Below are 14712 nucleotides of genomic sequence, written 5' to 3'. Positions count from 1 at the left end.
GGTGACCTTTGAACTCCTCGCCGACTGAACGCGCACGCACCAGTCGGTGCGTGACGTTGCCCGGCGATGAGAGGCTCCTAACGCCACGGTGGCTAGGAGATGTGAACTACCTCGCCTGGTATACAGGAGGTCATGGATTCGATCCCGACCCTGTTGTATGTTTGGCGTTTGCGGTGTCTTTCTTCCCGTGGTCGCGTGGATTTTCCCCTCCGGGTCCTCCCGTTTTTCCCTCCACATTTAGAATCGGCATGTGTTCTATTTGGCTGCTATAAATGTCCATGTGATAAGCCACTAAGTTCAGCTGTCATTTGCGGACAGATCACTTCTGAAAGAGAGCTATATAGGTCAGTGGGGCCTTACCCGGTAAAATAAAAGAAGTGCAATAGTTGAGTTTCGATAAGAGCCAATGCCCGCCTCGTTGCGCCAAGGTGGCAGAACGCTCTGCCCACCGAGCGCTACCTCCCGCAAGCCCTGGCGGTGGTCACCCATCCACGTGCTCAACCACGCTCAAGCCTTCTTGGCGTCCGAGCACGGACGAGATTGGGTGCATTTCGGTTCGATTTGAGTGGCGTCCTGGGAAAATGTGATAACGCACAGAGTAGGCTTTTTTGTCAAGACGGTTTTTTTCGTGGATGGGGAAAATGTAAATTATTTAGTTGTATGACTTATCTGTGGGGAGATGATACAAATAAAAGCTACGAAAGAAGTGGATTGCAAAGTGCTACGATGAAGCGAAATATGGGTTTTTTTATTTTCTTCTGTGTGCGTGTGATCAACTTTTTCCAGGACTCCAAAAAGTCAGACTTATCTGGAATCACAATTTATTAAACCCCTGGGCATGTGAGGGTGGTGGGGGGGGGTGTTTTAAACCTTGCACCTTTGAGTGTTCGACGCTGCACACAAGAATGGTGGGGGTTGATGTTGGTGAGTGCGGGAGGGGCAGGCAAGGGGGGTGCGATTACAGCTTTTGATTATCGCTACTCGCGTGCAAACTCGCTCGTAAATAAACGTGAACACAGCCACGCGGTCTCGACAGCTTTCGCTCTCTCTAAAGATAAAGATCGCCCGTATAGCCTGCAGAGACTTGTGGGGGCAAGTGCCGTTAGCGAGTATCGCGTACGAACGGCCCTGCACTCGACGGGGTGGGTGGCGAGCACCACGCCCGACCACCTTTGTCTCCCCAGTGGCGACGTTTACATCCCACACCAGGTACTCATTTGATGCTGAGTCGACCTAGGGGAGGCCCAGGACCAGTTCAGATAATTGTCACCGGTGGTGGCCGTGAGCGGGAATCGAACCCGCCGGGTTCATAGCGTAGCGTAGCACTAACCACTACACTACCGCTCCCCGCACACACACGCACGCAGAGGCACGCACACGGGCGTCCAAACCGAGCAATGTTTATTTGACGCAAATTTTTTTACGGTGCGTTAATTGGAAGGATGCGAACGTACAAGGCACACGGACAGAATATTTATAATTTAGAAGTCAGCAACCGCAACGCCCCCCCCCCACCTCTATAACTAATTACATCTCTCACAAAACCCACGTGCGGTTTATCGCGAGCACACGCATGCCGAATTTTAATTAGCGCCCCCCAAAAAAAAGAATCTTTGCCGAGTCTCCTAATAAACATTTAGCCCAATATCGTTCATGTAGTGTTCGGCTTCACGTGGGAGCAAAGCAGACAATCTATAGAGGAAACCCTGCATTTGTACATACACGGTGGGGGGCGGGAGAGACTCGGGACACCCATCTTGCCAGCCACATCTCACAGCCCCCCCACCCACACACACACCTACAGCACCTACAGTACCTGGCAAGCAAGCGTCTGGTGTGGGTCACGGCGTTCGAACACGGGCCGGGCCCAACCCCGCCGAGCCGCAGCGCGGTCGTGACGCTCCGCCCCACGGGGAGCTCACGTGGGGCCACCGTGAACGTCTGGGCTCGAGGAGACTTTTGAGAGGTTGGATCTTGGTGGGGGGAGGTGGGATCTTGGTGGGGGGAGGGGTGGGATCTTGGTGGGGGGAGGGGTGGGATCTTGGTGGGGGGAGGTGGGATCTTGTTGGGGGGAGGTGGGATCTTGGTGGGGGGAGGTGGGATCTTGTTGGGGGGGGGGGGGTGGGATCTTGGTGTGGGAGATGGGGAGGGTGATTCTTGGTGGGGGGAGGTGGTGGGTGGGATCTAGGTGGGGGATGTGAAGGGGTGGGATCTTGTTGTGGGGGAGGTGGAGGGGTGGGATCTAGGTGGGGGATGTGAAGGGGTGGGATCTTGTTGTGGGGGAGGGATCTTCAGAGTGAGGAGGCAACCCCCTGTCATTGTTAACCAGCGCTGCTCAATTTCAGCCGGGTCTGTCCGGGTGATCGGCGTGAAAAACGTCGCTTTCGGCCGCTGCAAGTCATGGGCCATCGATTTCAGTCTCCCGTTGACCCGTAAAATATTCAGCACCGAATTTGGCGTAGATGTCAATACCCTCTCTTCCACACCGGTACAACCCAGCTGTGCCGGAGGGAGGGGGGGGGCTTAGTCAGTGGCACGCCAGCGTCAAGAATGGACAAGTCGAGACGCCGTGTGAGTCGCTACACAGCGACCGATGAGTCGTGACGGACTGACGTCACACACGCCATCAACTCATCGCGAGCTCCTCCCCCGGCCCTGCTTGCCCCCCCCCCCACCCCCGAGCCAGATTCAGATGTCTTTGGCGAGGCCCGGCAAAATAGCCGGGGGGGGGGGGGAAACACGGCACCCACCAGCACCGCGAGCTTGTCCCACACCCTGGCTCGGTTCGGATGTGACAGTGGAAAAAGAGGCGATCGTACGACGAGTACCAGCACCAAGAGGGGGAAAAACCGCGGCCGAGATGCCCCAGGGGCTCGCTGTGCAGACGGCTCCCGCAGGGCAAGCCACCGCGTAGGAGGATTGGCGCACGAGCAAATTACTCTCTCACAGACTCACACAGACTCACACAGACTCCTCTCTCACAGACTACCCTCTCACTCTCACAGACTCACACAGACTCCTCTCTCACAGACTACTCTCTCACTATCACAGACTCACACACGACTCTCTCGCCCTCTCACACACGACTCTCTCACACACTTCTCTCTCACTCTCACGACTCACACACTACTCTCACAGACTACTCTCACTCTCTCACACTCAGAGACTACCCTCACACTCTCTCACTCCCACACACTACTCTTACAGACTCTCACACTCCCACACACTACACTCTCACACTCTCACACACTATCTCACTCTCACAGACTCACACACTACTCTCACAGACTACCCTCACTCTCACAGACTACTCTCTCACTCTCACACACTATCTCACTCTCACAGACTCACACACTACTCTCTCACTCACACACTACTCACTCTCTCAGTCACTACTCTCACACTCGCACGACTCACTCTCACACTTAACCCACTCACACACACCATTCACCCTCACACTCGCACACGACTCTCGCTCTCACACAAAGTGCTGGGTACGAAATCCAAAATAGCGCGTCCTCTAAATAGCAGCCAAACCCAGGGATGGGGGTGCCTCCCCGTGCCTACCTACCACCCCCAGCCCCCCGCCCCGGTATATCAGCTTCGTTCACAAAATCCCCTTGTTTCAATGGAGACCAAATTTATCCCCCATTCTTTCACGCGGCTCCCCTTCGACCGACGACCACTAAAAAGCCAATTCAGGAGCGCGCTATTTCAACGCCACTGCGGCTGTGACAGCGCTCAACCGGGGGCGAGGCTGCAAGGGCGTTCACGGCAGTCAGTCTGCTCTGCGCGATTATTATTCCCTTTTATTCTCAGGCTATAGATTTTTTTTGTGGGGGGTCCCCAAAATTCACCACCCCCCCCCCCCATATGCGGAGCATCTGCCGGCGACGTTATTCGGAGGACGCACTGTACCAGTCGTTGGCTTTTGTTTCGGACGCTATCGCCGATCAAAATCAAAAATCCACGGAGGGGGAAAAAAAAAGCCGCACGAGGAAACCCGAGAAACGCAACGAGAAAAGAAAAACAAAGAGCACGGGTAGGTTTCTCATCACCACAACCAGCAGCTAAGTTTAGATCGGTGCGTGAGAAGTGTGGTGTGGTGCGTGGGTGTGCGCGCGAGTGTGTGGCTTCAAGTGCATGCCAGCGTGTATAGGCATGTGCATCTTGGCAGGCGCTCGTACGTGGATGTCAAGTGTTGTGTGGGGAGCGCTCACGGCACAACACCGGTGACGATTGTCTGAACCGGTCCTGGGCAACCCCTAGGTCGAGTCAGCCTCAAATGACTACCTGGTGCGGTGCGTAAAATAATTGCCACGGAGGAGACAAAGGCAGACGGGCGTGTGCCATGCTGTGCCGGACTTCATAGGTGCTCGCTTCCAGCATTTGCCCCAACAGCCTGTTAAGGCTAGACGGGAGATCTTTGTCTTTGTGTGAGAGTGTATACACGTGTTTAAGTGTGTGAGTGTTTGGGTTTAAAGTGTGAGCCTGTTCACTTGTGCTTTGTGTGTGTACGTAAATGCGCGTGTACGTGTGTGTTTACGTAAATGCGTGTGTACGTGTGTGTGTGTACGTAAATGCGTGTGTACGTGTGTGTGTGCCGTGGCCTGCTTTAAAGGTGCCCACTAACAGCACTTACCCCAACAGCCTGTGTAGGCCACACGGGAGATCTTTGTCTTTCTACGCGCTTGTGAGAACAGAGGATCTTTGTCTTTCTGTATGTGCCGGGTGGTGGCGCAGTGGTTAGCGCAATGCACGCGAGTGTTTTGCAGGTGTGTGTAAGACTGTCTGTGTACGTAAGAGGAGTCTATCTGCGTGTACATATATATACTGTATATACAAACGTGGATTCTCTCAAGCAATGCAGGCAGCTGCTACCGGCCGCGTTCACTGCCTCAGAGCGGCCAGCCTGCGTCAGAGAGGGTGGGGGGGGGGGGAGCGGGGGTGACAGGAACACAGAACCGAAAGTTACACCGACCCGCCTTCACTGCCTCGGCACCGCTGCATGCCGCCGTCGCAACGTGTCCCAGCGTGCCGTGGCGCCGTCGTGCCAAAGGGTAACGTGGCGGCGTTTCCCGGTGGGAGCTGCGGTTGTCATCGCGTACGTCGAAATAAATTGCAATCTCGATCTCGGGTGTCGCAATTTCGGATTAAAATGCTTCTGTAATTGTAATTGTCGTAGCGGTGTGCCGTAGCGGTTTGCCGTGTCGTCCCTGTGTCCCCGTGTCCCCGTGTGCCCGTGTGCCCGTGTCCCCGTGTGCCCGTGTGCCCGTGTGCCCGTGTGCCGTGTCGTCCCTGTGTCCCCGTGTCCCCGTGTGCCCGTGTGCCCGTGTGCCCGTGTGCCCGTGTGCCGTGTCGTCCCCGTGTCCCCGTCCCCGTGTCCCCGTGTCGTCCCCGTGTGCCGTGGTGGCGGCGCGCGCACCTGCGGGACAGCTGGTCCTCCTGGCTGCGGGCGCTGGCCTCGCCCACGGTGGAGGCCCCCGCCGGCAGCTGGTCCAGCTGATCCATGACCTCGAGGCCGTTTTCCTCGGCGATCTGGTGGATGAGGCTCTCCACCTGGTCCTGGGGCGTCGTGAGCGTCGTGGCCGAGCTCATGCTGTCCTCCATCACCTGGGCGACACACGCACGCACGCACACACATCAAGACCCCCTGTGTAACGCACACACACGCACACACGTCAAGACCCCCTGTGTAACGCACACACGCACACACACGCACACACGTCAAGACCCCCTGTGTAACGCACACACGCACACGCACGCACATACGTCAAGACCCCCTGTGTAACACACACACGCACGCACACACGTTAATATCCCGTGTAACGCACACACACGTTAAGATCTCCTGTGCAACGCACACACGCACACGTTAAGATCCCCTGTGTTGGCGAGAACGTATGAAGGTCGGTAAGGGACACGAGGGGGTGGGGTGGCCAGCAACACGCCCGGCCACCTTTGTCTCCCCTGCGGCGAAGTTTACACACTGCACCAGGCACTAATTTGAGACTGAGTCGACCTAGGGGAGGCCCAGGACTGGTTCAGGTAATCGTCACCGGTGTTGACCGTGAACAGGAATCGAACCTGGGTCCGCCGGACTCGTAGCGCAGCGCGCTAACCGCTACACCACCACTCCCCACACACACACACACACGTACACACACACACACGTACACACACACACACACGTACACACACACACGTACACACACGTACACACACACACGTACACACACACACACGTACACTCACACATTCACGCACGCACAAAGATCCTCCGGGTAACCATGCGGACCAGTCGGGGCGAAGCTCTGCTAGCGAGCACCGATCAAGGCCGGCACGGCACACGCAGGGATTGCCGTTTGGCCAGCACCACGCCAGGCCGTCTTTGTCTCCTCACTAGTGTGCAAGTGGTGGTCAGGGGGTGGGGGGCAGGTTGCCGGGGGGCCGTGTGAGCGATGAAGCGGAACTCACCGAGGTGTGGACGTCCAGGTTCTGCACCTGGTGCTCAAACTTGTCCATGACGGCCGACACCTTCTGCAGGTCCATCGACTTGAGGGCCTTGTCCAGCGACTTGGTCACCTGACCCATGTTCTTGGTCACCTGATCGAAAAGACAGAGATCCCCCCCGCATAGCCTCGTCAAGACTGTTGTGGCAAGCGCCGTTAGCGAGCAACACCGAAGACCAGCACGGCGCACGAGGGGGTGGTGTGGCTAGCACCTTGCCCAGCCGCCTTTTTCTCCCCAGTTCTGATGTAGATCACACACCGCGCCGGGAACTGATTTCACGAGCGCTATGTGGGAGGAAGCTGGAGATTCTAGAGAAATAGTGCGCGTGTTGTGGTGCCGTCCTGGTGTTGGTGTGGTACTGCGGTGCGGTGCTGTGGATCGTCGTACTGCTGTGGATTATTCCAGTGCGGTGCAATTGGATTATTCCAGCGGTGCGGTGCAATTGGATAATTCCACCGGTGCGGTCCTCACCGCCTTCATGGTGACCGCGCTCTGCACTTTGGATGCGACGGCGTCGACGCGGGACGCCATGCGGAGCCAGTTGAGCGCCTCGTTCTTCTTGCGGATTGAGTTCTCCGCGTAAATCCGCGCGCCCTCCACATTCTTCTGCTGCAGCGCCTGGTGGGCGGCGGGAGGGGAGGTGGAGGGAGGGGAGGTGCATAGGGGCAGGTGGGGGGGGGGTGGAGGGGTGAAGGGGTGGAGACGGGGGGGGGGGCATGAGAGGAGTTTTCGGTTCATTGTTGGTTTACGCAGTTGCCGAGTGTACGTGCCCCCCAAACTCGCACGATGTCACGCAGCCGCAGCGACCGACCGCGCTATATTCGGCTGTGGAGAATTGCTCCTTAACTCGCAGGGCGCTGACAAATTATAACCGGCGCTTTTGTTTCGACGTTTGTACGCGTGACAATTTTAAAAAAACAAGGCCAAACACAAGAATAAATCACGAATCATAACACTGGCCGCGGAAACCCACTGCGCTAAGTTAGTGGGGCAAAGTTGCACGAGGTGAGGGTTAATACGTTTATCTGGAACGGAGTAAGGATTTTTTTGTAAGCGTTTGGGGAAAGAGACGATTGGAGTGTGGGAGTTAAACACGGTGTGGATAAGACGTAACAGTCAGCCCGTGTCGCCGATGTGACGCAAAGGTCAATAAGAAGTGGGCAAAGTTTACTACCAGTCACTCAACATCAACATGTAATTGTGGCCAAAGTAGGTGATGCCGTCACCACCACCACACCTCGCCAATGCTTTATACCCTCTGTCAGTTCCTGCAGCTGCTGAGCGGTGGAGACACACAGCATCCTCCAAGATCAGCCCTGATAGTCTCCCACCATCTGCTCTTAGATAGACTCGCACAGAGAGCCACAGACTCACACAGAGACCCACAGGCTCACACAGAGACCCACAGACTCGCACAGAGACCCACAGACTCACAGAGAGACCCACAGGCTCACACAGAGAACCACAGGCTCACACAGACACACAGGCTCACACAGAGACCCACAGACTCACAGAGGGACCCACAGGCTCACACAGAGAACCACAGGCTCACACAGACACACAGGCTCACACAGAGACCCATAGATCTGCCCTGACAGTCTCCCAGAGTCCACTCTGAGGTCTCCTCTTCCCATGTGATCACCGGACTCGTGGAGACCGCTCCCAATGCCGGCGTCTTGGCATTCGCCCCACCGCCCCATCCCGATGCGTCCCACCCAGCATGGCCGTTTTTTCCCTTCATCGTGTCCACACATATTCACGTTGCTTACCCTAGCCTCCCTCCTGCACACGTTTCACCCAGCCCAACAACACCTACAAACACATTGTTTCCATGGTCTATTCCCAACTACCAGTGTATAAAACACACTGATTATTTGGTGACGGTGCTGCTGCTGCTCCATCGGTCGTGGTTCACAAATAAACCAAAACAACTTGACTGGTGCTCCACTACTGCCCCCGACAGTCTCCGGAATTCCGAAAAATATAAATGTTGGTGAAAATAAAAACGATGCAATGTGGATTGATATCGCGTCTAAATGGGACCGCGTTTCGAGATGCTGTAACAGTTGGCATAGTTATTCTATAGAGGGAGATAGCCAGTCGTTGACAGAGGGAAAGACGCTCTTTGGGCTGCACTTGCAGACTTACTTAGAGACCCAAAGACCAACACAGACATCCATAGATTCAGAGACACCCAATGGATTTACATCAGAGACCCTTATACAATATAAGTTGAGCGGGGAGGCACAAGTGGTACGGGTGGTATGGGTGGCACAAGTGGAACAGGTGGAACAATGGAACGCCCAAGGTGGTGAGATGTTAACTACCTCGCCTGGTGCACAGGAGGTTGTGGGTTCTATCCCGACCCTGACGCCTGCTGTATATTTGGAGTATGCACGTTCTCCCCGTGGTCGCGTGGATTTTTCTCCGGGTCCTCCGGTTTTCCCCCTCCACATTCATAATCAACGTCACGCATGTTAGAGCATTTGGCAGCTATAAATCTCCACGTGATAAGCCACTTCGTTGAGCTATCATCTGTGGCAGGGTCACTTCTGAAAGAGAGCTACGTAGTTTAGTGCGCCTTACCCGGTAAAATAAAATAAAAGTGTAATAGTTGAGTTTCGATAAGAGCCAATGCCCGCCTCGTTGCGCCAAGGTGGCAGAACGCTCTGCCCACCGAGCGCTACCTCTCGCAAGCCCCGGTGGTGGTCACCCATCCACGTGCTCTACCACGATCAAGCCTGCTTGGCGTCCGAGCGCGGACGAGATTGGGTACATTCAGGGCGATTCGAGTGGCGTCCTGGGAACAAGTGACAGTTTAGTGCGCCTTCCCTGGTAACATAAAAAAAATTGTTCAAGTGGCACACGTGGTATGCAGCAGGTGGCGCTATACCTTCTTGACTTTGGCCTGCTCTGTCTTGGCGTCCTTCTCCGCCTTCTTGGAGAGCTTCTCCAGCTGCTTCGCTGTGAACTGAGAGCAGAGCAGCAACGTTGACCACAGCGGCAGCCGTGTGTACGCTGGGTACACACACAGGGTACACACACTACCAAGACAAAGATCCTGTTGGGGTAAGTGTTGTTAGCGAGCACCTATGAAGGCCGGTGCAAGTGGCTGGTCTCCCTAGTGGCGATGTTTACACACCGCACCATATTCTTATTTGGGGCCGAGTCGACCTAGGGGAGGCCCAGAAGCGGTTAAAATACTCGCCACTGTTATTGCTCATCGTGAGCAGGAATCGAATTTGGGTCGCCAGGTTTGTAGCGCAGCGCACGAAAAACTGCACCACCACCCTCCAATCGTATATACAACAACCGCCATTCGCTACTAAGTGGCGGTGACGTCACTTGTGCCAGGCTACGTGCACGTTAAGGCCACGTGAAGTGTCGAACGCCCGCTGGCAGGCGGCCACGGGACAGACCCAGCAGGTGCCATGCGTTGCTTGAGTGACATGACCGGCTGATGCACCACCTGTGCCCCCTACTGTTCTAACTGTGTATACCCTAGTGGGGAGCGGTAGTGTCGCGGTTAGCGTGCTGCTCTACGAACCTTGCCGCTCACGGCCAACTCCAGGTACGATTATTTTAACCGGTCCTGGGCCTCCCCTAGGTCGACTCAGCCTCCAATGGTGCGATGTGTAAATATCGCTATCCCTGTGGAAAGGTAGCAAGCAGCCTTAGGAACTGCAAGTTCCAAACTCTAACCCCTACACCCAAAGCCCTCTAACCCCAAGCCCTAATCCCAATTAGCCGGAGTTTCAGCCTGCCAGTCTGGTAATGGGCATTCGTGTTCGGGTTGAGGGACTTGATTCGCACGGGGATCTGTTGGTATGCTTGCGTTGAACTTGATTACTGTTATAACTGCAGTTCCGTTGCTAGAACTAGGCTGGCTGAGAAATATGTTCGGTTTTTGAAAAGGTGACGACGACCTTAGCCCCAACTCCAAACACCTGAACATTACACACACCTTATCCCCAACTCCAAACACATGAACACCACACACCTTATCCCCAACTCTAAACACCTGAACATTACATACACCTGATCCCCAACTCCAAACACCTGAACACCACACACACCTTATCCCCAACTCCAAACACCTGAAGACCACACACACCTTATCCCCAACTCCAAACACATGAACACCACACACCTTATCCCCAACCCTAAACACCTAAACACAAGACAAACTAAAAAATCAGCGACCCTTTACTGCATCATCATCAATTGGGCATCGTCACTACTCTGTTGACATGTTAAATTCGTTTTTTTGTTTGTTTGTGCCGTGAATCGCAGGCGAGGAGCGCTTTTTATTACCTTCAACTGGAACAAAGTGTCTGCGAAAAGAGGAGACACACACACGCGTCAACAACAATGAAATAAAGATTCCGATTCTGAACCATGTACAGTGAGGGGAAAAAAGTATTTGATCCCCTGCTGATTTTGTACGTTCGCCCACTGACAAAGAAATGATCAGTCTATAATTTTAATGGTAGGTTTATTTGAACAGTGAGAGAGAATAAAAACGAAATCCAGAAAAACGTATGTCAAAAATGTTATAAATTGATTTGCATTTTAATGAGGGAAATAAGTATTTGAATCCCTCTAAATCAGAAAGATTTCTGGCTACCAGGTGTCTTTTATACAGGTAACGACAGGATACAGGACAGGTTACAGGACAGGTAACAGGACAGGTAACAGGACAGGTAACAGGACAGGTAACAGGACAGGATACAGGACAGGTTACAGGACAGGTTACAGGACAGGTAACAAGACAGGTAACAGGACAGGTAACGACAGGATACAGGACAGGTTACAGGACAGGATACAGGACAGGTTACAGGACAGGTAACAGGGCAGGTTACAGGACAGGATACAGGACAGGATACAGGACAGGTAACAGGACAGGATACAGGACAGGTAACAGGGGAGGCGATTTGGAGTTGGGGAGAGTCAGAAGGGGTGGGGTATGGGGATAGCTGAGGGGGGCGTGAGGGGAGATAGGGAAGAACTACAGGAGGGGAGAAGACATGGAACACACAAGGGAGTTGAGAGAGAAGATCTGTAATGTGTCCGACTGGACGTCTGTGATAAAGAGATTCATAGCTCATAGGATTCCCTCCTCCGGTATAATATAAAAAAAATATTCTGATAGATGAGAGGGGGGATGAGTATGGGGGGAGAGGGGATGGAAGAGACGACACGAGACTTGAGGTGAGAATCAGATCATTTTATACCACAGGAGGAATCCGACGAGCTATAAAGCTCTTTTTTCACAGATGTCCTGCAGGAGCAGGGCAGAACGTGACAACACAGAAACACGATGGGGGAGTGACATTTTTCGGAGGTAAACGAATCACACTAACAAATATAACACAAAAAATGTGTTATCTTACCAGCTAAAGTTCACTGAAGGTATAAACTTATTTCTTCAGAAGCGACCTGGCCACAAATGATAGCTCAGCGAAATTGCTTATCGCCTTGTGGAAATGTATAACGGTGGGGGGGGGGACGCCCACACGACCCCGCCAAGGTGGCGCTCCATCGCGGGCCGTCCAGCCAGGAAATCCCGCAGGCTTCTCACCAGGCCGCGCGCGGCCTCCTCTTCACACTTCCTAAACATCTCCGGCTCAGCGCGACTGACTTACGCACGCGAACCATAGACCCACCACCGCCATCACTACACACATACCCCTTGCTGTAGTTGTCAGTCACTCTCACACAACACCCCACAACAAACACCCCACAACAAAAACCCCAACACCGCTTCCTTACCGTCCATGGCGAGTTGGGGCTGCTCCGTCTCTTCCTTCTTGATGACGTCACCGCCCGTGGTTGCGCAACGCCCCCCCCCGCCGGTGACGTCGCTGCTCCCCGTCGACGACGTCATTACAACCCACGCCCTCACTCGATGACGTCGCGCGTCACGCGCCGAGCACGTGCGGCTGATGACTCGCTCGCTCAGCTGACTTGGGGGTGCGGCTAGGGGCGCGCGTCTTGGCCGCCGCTTGACGCCGTCACCACCACCACCTCGTTGAGGATTATCCACCGCCTTGTAAAGGCTGCCAGCCGTGGAGACGGAGCGATGCGAAGGGGGTGGGGGCCCGTTGGCACGCGGGTGGATCGTTGTTGCCTCGCCGGCTTGGGGGCAGTGGATCGATCAAGACGTGCAACACGGGAGTTGAGGCGTATTCTTGCCGAAGACAACCTACCCCCGTCAACAGAGACCTCGGCGATGTCCCCATTCCCAACCCCTTCCGTCAACATCCTCGGCATTGCATTCGCCCAGTTCCAGGAGAAACGCTGGCGAAACAAGAGTGGAACGTCGCGGCCGTGCGGAATATCAACGCAACACCTCATTCCCAGAGTCAACTTCGCACCTCGTGGGTGTGACACTACTAAAAATCACGCGATTTTTGCCCCCCTCCTCGTCACACGGCGTCACAATAAGTCAGACCCCCCCTCAAATGACGTCACAAAGCTCTGCCCCCCCCCCCCAAACCAAATTTCCATTTTGAAAATAAAACATGCTTCAAATCGCTTTAAACTATTGTAGTGCGTATTTAATCTGGCGCTGCACTATGATGTTGTAGGAGTGTTGTTATAACAATTAGTGTTGTAAAATTTTGATTCAAAGCTTTCGTGACTGCAGGAATTCATATTCTTGGTTCTTTCGGTAAAGTCACGTAGAAGGGAAACAAAAAAATATAAAACATTTCTCACGTTTTGACTGCAACACAAGCAATCATCAAAATTGTATTGCCGTGGTTTTCACACCTGATGATGATTGCTTGTGCTGCAGTCTAAACGTGAGAATTTTATTGTTTTATTGTTTCCCTTCTACGTGACTTTACCGAAAGAACCAAAATATGTAATTAGTCTTATAACAATTATATATACTAAACAAGATGGCGTCCCTACTTCCGCCCTCCTCACTTCCGGCCCCCTCTTTCACACTTCCGCCCCCCCCCCTCTCATTTCCCCCCTACCACCTCACACTTCCCTCCCCTCCCCCACGTGCTGACCCTCTTAAGAAAGTAAAGTGACAATAGGCCCATGCCCTCTCCACGATAAACGTGGCTCGGTGAGACACACCAAGCCGGCGCCATCGCACTAACCACAGCGTACGAACCCGCAAGGCGCTAACCACTCTGCCACCGCTCCACCAGACCACCCCGGTTTGTAGACACCGTAGGTCATCGATACACGTGACCCAGCCAACCGGGTTGAGGGCCGCTACATTCACACCAAATGTAAAAAAAAATGTTTAATGGGTGTCGCAGAGCCTGATTCACAACAATTCATGGAATCGTGAATGTCGGTGGGTAGGGGGCGAATGTTATACACCCCCACCACAAGTGATATATCTCTTGATGACCAACGCCGCCCCCCCCCCACCACAGACAACGCTTATTGTCTCCCACTGACAATGAACACATTGCGCGTTTCGCCGCCTGCTGCAGGGACTCGCGGTTCGGATCCGGCAGGCCGCCCCTGGCAAATAGCACGCGGAAAGGCGCGCGTTGCCCGCGCAGTGAACGGGTTATACAGATCCCCTGTGACGACGTTCGCGAGAGAGCGCTGGCCGTCGCTCGTGTGCCAGCAATGACAAAATATATATATACCCGCTAATTTCCTCGATTGAAATGTACGCACAACAATCGTCGGCCCGACTGCAAACATTTTTTTTTAGCGGAAACCCCTTTTTTAAGACGTGAAAATAAATTAAGCAGACAATATATTTCCTTCGTACATATGTCCGTTGAAAAAAAAAATTGTGTGTTTTTTTTTTTGAACACGTCCCATCGACCACACGGCCCAATCCTGGGAGTGCACGATTTCGGCAGCATTGATTCGAAAACAAGCAAACTCTGGACCAGTTTCGCCATACCAGTGTCTCATCAGCAGCATCATGCTCGCGTGAACCAACGTCGGTGAACTGCCGGATGTTGAGACTTCGTGAGGCTTTCTCGGGGAAATAAGTGGAATAAAATAGTAATAAACCCAATCTTGATTTGAAGCTTTCGTGACTGCAGGAATCCATACTCTCTGGTTCTTTCGGTAAAGTCACGTGGGTAGAAAATAAAAATAACTCGCGACGTTTCGATTGCAACACAAGCAATCATCATCGGCTGATCAGCTGATGATCAGATGATGATGATTGCTGATGATCAGCCGATGATGATCGCTTGTGTTGCAATC

At 53.7% G+C, this 14712-nt stretch overlaps 1 protein-coding gene across 3 annotated transcripts; it reads right to left on the bottom strand.

Moving 5' to 3' along the window:
* Positions 1-1384: 1384 nt before the first annotated feature.
* CHMP1A (charged multivesicular body protein 1A) lies at positions 1385-12466 on the bottom strand. 3 transcript variants are annotated; one of them, XR_012929608.1, is made up of 8 exons: positions 12286-12466; positions 10828-10847; positions 9407-9484; positions 6985-7131; positions 6478-6606; positions 5426-5613; positions 3320-4912; positions 1385-3253 (listed from the first exon to the last, which is right to left on the bottom strand). XR_012929608.1 is itself a non-coding variant. In XM_032974837.2 (7 exons), exons 1-7 carry the CDS (start codon positions 12398-12400, stop codon positions 4891-4893), a joined length of 699 nt encoding a protein of 232 aa, XP_032830728.1. In that variant the 5' UTR covers positions 12401-12466; the 3' UTR covers positions 1385-4890. The 3 variants fall into 3 exon arrangements, 1 of the variants encoding a protein (XP_032830728.1); XR_012929609.1 differs by having other exon boundaries at positions 1385-4504; positions 4563-4912; XM_032974837.2 differs by having other exon boundaries at positions 1385-4912.
* Between the last annotated feature and the right edge of the window lie 2246 nt (positions 12467-14712).

Source organism: Petromyzon marinus, chromosome 54 (assembly GCF_048934315.1).
Source record: "Petromyzon marinus isolate PM22_M1 ecotype Great Lakes invasive population chromosome 54, UKy_Petmar_22M1.pri1.0, whole genome shotgun sequence".
Lineage (NCBI taxonomy): Eukaryota > Metazoa > Chordata > Hyperoartia > Petromyzontiformes > Petromyzontidae > Petromyzon > Petromyzon marinus.
Note: the sequence above shows the minus strand (reverse complement) of the source record. Positions and strands in the feature narration are given on the sequence as shown.